Raw genomic sequence first — 9,074 nt, 5'->3', positions numbered from 1 at the left:
AGGCAAACTGAGAGTAATACCGCCATAATACTTTTCAAATAATAGTGCCCTATTGTGCCTAAGAAACTCCCCATAGATCATCAAATTGCCATATAATATCCACATAATTCTACCATAGGATGCCTATAAAACAGTGCCAAACAGTGCATAAATAATAGTGAGATACAGTGGACACATGACATGACCATGGCCATAAAGTGAATAGGTAATAGTGACATACAACCAACACTTACCATGGTCATACAAGAAACTCATAGCATGACAGTACAATGAACACATAACAGTGCCATACACTCCATAGATAATAGTGACATACAGTGGACACATGATATGGCCATACAGTCAATAGATAATAGTGACATACAGTGGCACATGATATGGCCATACAGTGTATAGATAATAGTGACATAAAGTGGACATATACTATGGTCATACAGAAAATACATAACATGACGGTACAATGAACATATAATAGTGCCATACAGTGCATAGATAATAGTGACATACAGTTGACACATGATATGGGCATACAGTCAATAGATAATAGTGACATTCAGTGGACACATGATATGGCCATACAGTGAATAGATAATAGTGACATACAGTGGACACATACTATGGTCATACAGGAAACACATAACATTCCGGTACAATGAACAAATAACAGTGCCATACACTCCATAGATAATAGTGACATACAGTGGACACATGATATGGCCATACAGTCAATAGATAATAGTGACATACAGTGGCACATGATATGGCCATACAGTGTATAGATAATAGTGACATACAGTGGACACATACTATGGTCATACAGAAAATACATAACATGACGGTACAATGAACACATAACAGTGCCATACACTCCATAGATAATAGTGACATACAGTGGCACATGATATGGCCATACAGTGTATAGATAATAGTGACATAAAGTGGACACATACTATGGTCATACAGAAAATACATAACATGACGGTACAATGAACATATAATAGTGCCATACAGTGCATAGATAATAGTGACATACAGTTGACACATGATATGGGCATACAGTCAATAGATAATAGTGACATTCAGTGGACACATGATATGGCCATACAGTGCATAGATAATAGTGACATACAGTGGACACATACTATGGTCATACAGGAAACACATAACATTCCGGTACAATGAACAAATAACAGTGCCATACACTCCATAGATAATAGTGACATACAGTGGCACATGATATGGCCATACAGTGCATAGATAATAGTGACATAAAGTGGACACATACTATGGTCATACAGAAAATACATAACATGACGGTACAATGAACATATAATAGTGCCATACAGTGCATAGATAATAGTGACATACAGTTGACACATGATATGGCCATACAGTGCATAGATAATAGTGACATACGGTGGACACATGTTATGGCCATACAGTGCATAGATAATAGTGACATTCAGTGGACACATGATATGGCCATACAGTGCATAGATAATAGTGACATACGGTGGACACATACTATGGTCATACAGGAAACACATAACATTCCGGTACAATGAACAAATAACAGTGCCATACACTCCATAGATAATACTGCCATACAGTGAACACATAACTTGTCATCCATACATAACGAAGATTTTTGCTATAAAACTAAACCATCTCAAGTACAATTATTTTTCAATACAGAAGCTTTATTGGCAAATGACAAACTACATAAAAAATGTATATACACAGATTTAGCTCTACAGCCGTAAATACTGAGCACAAACAGAAGTAACAGAAGCGGACAAGGTCATGCTAAATATCCGAAATATTGGGAGTGGGAAGAAGTGCTTCAGCACCCTATATATTTAGTCAGGATTCTTTAATAGAGTCAAAAATAAGTGAAATTGATGTCCTAAGTGCTGCCAAGACTCCTTGTACCCACAATCTAATGTGTATCCATCTTTGATAGTTTTGGATGAGCTCCATTCATTCCGCACTGCTAAAACCCAACTTCTGGCCACAAACTTGGTGACAAAAGATGGACCTTAGTGGATCTTTGTAACATAGGACAAGTGAAAACTGAGATAAACAATAAAAGATACAGTCCAGAGAACGACTAGATTCATTCCACAGTTCATCTAGGAGTTTGCTTTACTCCATGGACTGGAATAGAATAGAGGAAGCCCATTGTCGAGGTCGATCTCCTCAAGAACATGTCAATGTCAATAGACTTTCCTTCTACCGTGGCCTTGTGCTATGAGATACAATAGTGCGACTGCTGACATCAGGAATGTAAAAGTTTGCTGCACGTTGGTTATAAGTTATAGTCTGCATCGTTCAAGGCCTGATGTCTCCTACCGCTGCATTGTTGTAGGCACAAGGCTCATTACTTAATCGGCTTTTTCAGCTTGGAGATCCATCCCTTAGCTTTAGAAGGAGGCTTGATTGCATCCTCGGAGGGCTCATAGTGTACCAGGTTGTCTATAGAGATCTTCAGGTCACTAAACGTCGGCCTTTTATGTGGATTTTCTTGCCAACAATCCAACATAACTTTGTAAATTTTATCGGAGCAGTTTTGTGGAGCTCCCAAGCGGTTCCCTTGTTTGAGGTATCTAAGCAATTCTGAGTTGTTGATACCTACAGAAAAAAAATAACATTAGCATTGCTACTAATGAGGAATCAGCTGTACATGTACAATTATATACAGAAGATGCCCAGGTTATACCAGCATGCTCCATATCACTATATACAATAAGATATATAACTTATACCAGCTGTACATATATAATTATATACAAAATATACCCAGGTTATACCAGCATGCTCCATATCACTATATACAGAATATATATAACTTATACCAGCTGTACATATATATTTATATACAGAATATACCCAGGTTATACCAGCATGCTCCATATCACTATATACAATAAGATATATAACTTATACCAGCTGTACATATATAATTATACACAGAAGATACCCATGTTATACCAGCATGCTCCATATCACTGTATACAGAAGATGTATAACTTATACCAGCTGTACATATATAATTATATACAGAATACACCCAGGTTATACCAGCATGCACCATATCACTATATACAGAATACAGTTATATGAAAAAGTTTGGGCACCCCTATTAATCTTAAGCTTAATGTTTTTTAAAAATTGGTGTTTTTGCAACAGCTATTTCAGTTTGATATATGTAATGACTGTTGGACACAGTAATGTTTCTGCCTTGAAATAAGGTTTATTGTACTAACAGAAAATGTGCAATCTGCATTCAAACAAAATTTGACAGGTGCATAAGTATGGGCACCTCACCAGAAAAGTGACATTAATATTTAGTAGATCTTCCTTTTGCAAAAATAACAGCCTCTAGTCTCTTCCTGTAGCTTTTAATGAGTTCCTGGATCCTGGATGAAGGTATTTTTGACCATTCCTCTTTACAAAACAATCCAGTTCAGTTAAGTTTGATGGTCGCCGAGCATGGACAGCCCTCTTCAAATGATCCCACAGATGTTCAATGATATTCAGGTCTGGGGACTGGAATGGCCATTCCAGAACATTGTAATTGTTCCTCTGCATGAATGCCTGAGTAGATTTGGAGCGGTGTTTTGGATCATTGCCTTGCTGAAAGATCCATCCCCTGCGTAACTTCAACTTTATCACTGATTCTTGAACATTATTGTCAAGAATCTGCTGATACTGAGTGGAATCCATGCGTCCCTCAACTTTAACAAGATTCTCGGTGCCGGCATTGGCCACACAGCCCCAAAGCATGATGGAACCTCCACCAAATTTTACTGTGGGTAGCAAGTGTTTTTCTTGGAATGCTGTGTTTTTTTGCCGCCATGCATAATGCCTTTTTGTATGACCAAACAACTCAATCTTGGTTTCATCAGTCCACAGTCCACAGGACCTTCTTCCAAAAAGAAATTGGCTTCTCCAAATGTGCTTTTGCATACCTCAGCCGACTCTGTTTGTGGCTTGCTTGCAGAAACGGCTTCTTTCGCATCACTCTCCCATACAGCTTCTCCTTGTGCAAAGTGCGTTGTATAGTTGACCGATGCACAGTGACACCATCTGCAGCAAGTTGATGCTGCAGCTCTCTGGAGGTGGTCTGAGGATTGTCATTGACTGATCTCACCATTCTTCTCTGCCTTTCTGATGTTTTTCTTGGCCTGCCACTTCTGGCCTTAACAAGAACTGTCCCTGTGTTCTTCCATTTCCTTACTATGTTCCTCACAGTGGAAACTGACAGGTTAAATCTCTGAGACAGCTTTTTGTATCCTTCCCCTGAACAACTATGTTGAATAATCTTTGTTTTCAGATCATTTGACAGTTGTTTTGAGGAGCCCATGATGCCACTCTTCAGAGGAGATTCAAACAGGAGAACAACTTGCAAGTGGCCACTTTAAGTAGCTTTTCTCATGATTGCATACACCTGGCTATGAAGTTCAAAGCTCAATGAGGTTACAAAACCAAAAAAAGTGCTTTAGTACGTCAGTAAAAAGTAGGAGTATTTAAAACAAGAAAATGATAAGGGTGCCCATACTTATGCACCTGTCAAATTTTGTTTGAATGCAGATTGCACATTTTCTGTTAGTACAATAAACCTCATTTCAAGGCAGAAACATTACTGTGTCCAACAGTTATTACATATATCAAACTGAAATAGCTGTTGCAAAAACACCAACTTTTAAAAAACATTAAGCTTAAGATTAATAGGGGTGCCCAAACTTTTTCATATAACTGTATGTATAACTTATACCAGCTGTACATATATAATTATATACAGAATACACCCAGGTTATACTAGCATGCTCCATATCACTATATACAATAAGATGTATAACTTATACAAGGTGTACATATATAATTATATACAGAGGATGCCCAGGTTATACCAGCATGCTCTATACAGAATATGCATAACTTATACCAGCTGTACATATATAATTATATACAGGAGATGCCCAGGTTATATCAGCATGCTCCATATCACTGTATACAGAAGATATATAACTTATACCAGCTGTACATATATAATTATAGACAGAATATACCCAGGTTATACCAGCATGCTCCATATCACTATTTACGGAATATGTATAACGTATACCAGCTGTACATATAGAATTATATACAGAATATACCCAAGTTATACCAGCATGCTCCATATCAGTATATACAGAATATGTATAACTTATACCAGCTGTACATATAGAATTATATACAGAATATACCCAAGTTATACCAGCATGCTCCATATCAGTATATACAGAAGATATACAACTTATACCAGCTGTACATATATAATTACACACAGGAGATGCCCAGGTTATATCAGCATGCATCATATCACTATATACAGAATATGTATAATTTATACCAGCTGTACATATATAATTATATACAGAATATACCCAGGTTATACCAGCATGCTCCATATCATTATATACAGAAGATGTATAACTTATACCAGCTGTACATATATAATTATATACAGAAGATACCCAGGTTATACCGGCATGGTCCTTATTACAACATACATGAAGATAGGATATCAGAAACATATCAATGCCCCAATTACCTATATATGGGATTACTCCCTTGGACATGATTTCATATAATAAAACTCCATAGGACCAAACATCTGACTTGAGGGTGTACCGGCCGTAGGCCAATGCCTCTGGTGCTGTCCATCTATAAGGTACTTCCTTAGAGTGGGATACGTACATTTCATCCTGAGAAGAAACAATTACTAATTACAACTATATCACTCCAAATCTCCTGTTTTCTTTCATATAATGATAATTAAATGTGCCCGTGGCCATCACTAGGTGGCGCTCACTGCATTTAGGTTTATACTCCTTCCATTTAACTCTTTGATATCTGTATAAAGCTGCATGTAGCGAGCTGTAGTGTAGTGAGCTCCCCCTATTGGCAGCTACAGGTAAACATATTTTTTAGTTATTCCTTTATTGGCCACTGAAAAATGAGGCCAGCTTTTAGTGTTCATCGTTTCTTACCTTAATAAATCTTGCCAAGCCAAAGTCTGCGATCTTGCAAATGTTATTTTGTCCAATGAGGATATTTCTGGCGGCTAAATCACGATGGACACAATTTTTGGTCTCCAGGTAATGCATTCCGTCCACTATCTGCCCCACTATATCCAGTAGCCCGTCAATATTTAACTGGTTGCCTTCATTACCTGCAAAAACATTCAAGAAATAATGGTAAGATGCAAAAAAAGGGATCCTCCTAAAGAGTTCATCTTAGATGCCAGAAATATGTATTTTTTTTCCTACTTGGTGCAATTGCCGCTGTTCTCCCGAATCCGGCGTTGTTTTTCTTTTGTCCCTAGGCCATTCCTTTGCTGAGATATGGTCCCTTCTTCCCTATTGGTAGATCTAAACCTTTTAAACAAGTGGGTGTATCCCTATGTGTGACCATATCCAGTTGGCTAAAAAGACTACACTTGTATACTGAGAAGAAGAGGCCATATCTCAGGAATAGAGAGGCCCAGGGACAAAAGAAAAACAACGCCGGATTCAGGAGAACAGCGGCGTTTACACCAGTTTAAAAAATGACATATTTATGGCAAGTGACAGATTCTCCTTAAAGGGAATTTCCACCTCATCACTATATGTCAATCAGCGTTTCATGCATCTTAGTGATAGAGCTGCACTTTATACTTCAGAGCAGCATTGTAAAAGCTGAAAAATTGAACAATAAATAGCAGGGAGCAGCCATGGCATGTGCATGCACCTATGAGCCTTTTCTTTGGTCACCACAAGCATACGTTTCCCTCCTTACAAGTTTCATCCCTACTTTCTCTGATTGAGTACATGGGTATAGATACTCCAACATTGAAGTATAAGCACCCAAATGACAACCCACAGACACCCAAGGAGCTTGAAATGCTAATTTATACATTCATTTACTTTGGCTATTCTGCCTCCTGGTAAACAAGGACGCATAATAATATCCATAATTGGCAACACTCACCTCTCAGAAAGTTAAGCAGGTCCCCCTTGGTCAGAAGCTCAGTGATTATATAAAAGGGGTTTCCTACTGAGCATACGGCATAGAGGGATAACAGGTTACGATGCCGGAGGGTCTTCAGAAACGACGTTTCCCTGATGAAGGTTTCCTGAGTGGTCACATCTGAAGATATTGATGAGAAGGAAAAGAATTACATAAAAAATAACTTGCGCTGTTGCATTGATAGTGATCACAGTGGTGGACAGGGGTACTGCAAGTGCAGAGGCGCACATGGAGGAAAGGGGGCCCGTCATGGTGCATGGTTTGTCACCAAACACAGATGGGTTTAGCATTTATTCTCCTTTTTTCCCATTCCATGGACTTTATAGAACTCTTTGAGAATGAATGGAGCTGTGTTCGGGCATCCATCCTGCCGCTCCATTTTTTTTAATGGGGGTAAAAGTGCCCTGTTGAGGATAAAAATTCCCATGTCTGTCGATCAGTGCGGGTCAGGGCGCTTGGACCACCACCGATCAGTCATCATAGGACAACCCCTTTACGTTCTACACAGTTAGGGCTCGGGCAGACGTTCATGGATCTCGGTCCGATTTTGGACTGCAATGCACGGACTGACCGACAGCTCTCCCGACCCAAGCATGCCCCCCTCCTAGAAATACATGAAGCTGTCACGCTCAAGTCAGAAGACTCGTGGCCAGTCCGTGCATTAGCGGTCCTATTTACGAGGACATCTGAATGAGCCTTAATATTGCAGTATGATTTTCTGAAATTTTTTAAAATTGTTTTTGACACCAGAGGGTGCAATTATTTTTGCACAAGTAACATTATATAAGGCAGATAAAATAGTGACACGTCTCCTTTAAGAGCTACAATGCATTATTTATATATTCCGCTCACGCTACATTTGGTTTATTGTCGTCTGGGCAGTTGAGCGGTTTAACCTGAATATTCACTCAGTGCTCCACATACTAAGGTCATGACAACACGCCAAGCTTAAGACGTTATTTGTGTATATGCTGCCACCTAGTGGTCAGTTGTTGAAATTAATTGGATCAGCAGAGGGGAGATGAACAGTAATGACCTGTACCTGTAGGAGGCAACTAGATTAAACACTGACTCCAAACAAACTATAGCTTGAGTTATATGTAGAAAGAAAATTTCAGCAAGTAGTCACCTGAAAGTAAACGTCCCCTTTAAATCTTCCAAGACTATCTCTCACCTTGATTAATTGTCTTAATTGCCACTTGGACTCTTCCAAGCCAGCATCCCTCAAAGACCTGAGAAAAGTTCCCCGATCCCAGCTTCCGTGCCAGTTGGAATTCTTCCCGGGGTCTCTCCCACTCGTCAGCTGGAAGTAGGCTCAACTCAGTATTTGTGGGCTCATCCTACACAGAAAGTGGAAAAAAAAGTGCCAAATTAGTTGTAGTTGGCTGCCTCTTGTTTTTTACTACCATAAAAGGTCCAAAAAGTGTGTCCAAGTAATGCTGCAAAACAATGTCCAAACAGCAATGGAGTAAAAGGTAAAGTCCCTGGTGGTTTGGAGCAATATAAAAAGTATAGAGAGTAATAAGTCCTTTATGTTCGAGAGCAATCAACGGTAAAATATAAAGTCTCTTGTGATCTAGAACAATGAAGGAGTAAATAGCAGAGACCCATATGGCTAGAGACCAACAAATAGGTAAATGGTAAAGTCCCTGGTGGTCTAGAGCAATGAAGGGTTAAATAGCAAAGTCTCTGATAGTTTAGGGCAATGAAGGGGTAAATGGTAATGTCCCTGGTGGTCCAGAGCAATGAAAGAGTAAGCGGTAATATCTCTGCTGCTCTAGAGCAGGGTTCCCCAACTCCAGTCGTCAAGGCCCACCAACAGGTCTTGTTTTCAGGATTTCCTTAGTATTGCATAGGAGATAATTCCATCACCTGTGTAATAGTAAGGAAATCCTGAAAACATGATCTGTTGGTGGGCCTTGAGGACTGGAGTTGGGGAACACTGGTATAGAGCAATAAAGCGTTAAATGGTAAAGTCCCTGATGGTCCACAGAAATGAAGGGGTAAATGGTAATGTT

At 39.1% G+C, this 9,074-nt stretch overlaps 1 protein-coding gene across 2 annotated transcripts in view; it reads right to left on the bottom strand.

Annotated features, from left to right (window-relative positions):
• Window positions 1-1,679: 1,679 nt before the first annotated feature.
• The window catches only part of PTK6 (protein tyrosine kinase 6), a 29,487-nt gene continuing 22,092 nt past the window's right edge, over window positions 1,680-9,074 (bottom strand). For both annotated transcript variants that reach the window (XM_073682915.1, XM_073682916.1), the window contains 5 exons: window positions 8,231-8,396; window positions 7,018-7,176; window positions 6,039-6,220; window positions 5,600-5,753; window positions 1,680-2,631 (listed from right to left, as the gene is read on the bottom strand). In XM_073682915.1, coding sequence (XP_073539016.1) covers window positions 2,381-2,631; window positions 5,600-5,753; window positions 6,039-6,220; window positions 7,018-7,176; window positions 8,231-8,396 — 912 coding nt within the window. In that variant the 3' untranslated portion in view covers window positions 1,680-2,380. The remainder of the gene's footprint in view (window positions 2,632-5,599; window positions 5,754-6,038; window positions 6,221-7,017; window positions 7,177-8,230; window positions 8,397-9,074) is intronic.

Source organism: Phyllobates terribilis, unplaced genomic scaffold, assembly GCF_046119375.1.
Source record: "Phyllobates terribilis strain yellow unplaced genomic scaffold, ASM4611937v1 Scaffold_5__5_contigs__length_657084704, whole genome shotgun sequence".
NCBI classification, from domain to species: Eukaryota; Metazoa; Chordata; class Amphibia; order Anura; family Dendrobatidae; genus Phyllobates; species Phyllobates terribilis.
Note: the sequence above shows the minus strand (reverse complement) of the source record. Positions and strands in the feature narration are given on the sequence as shown.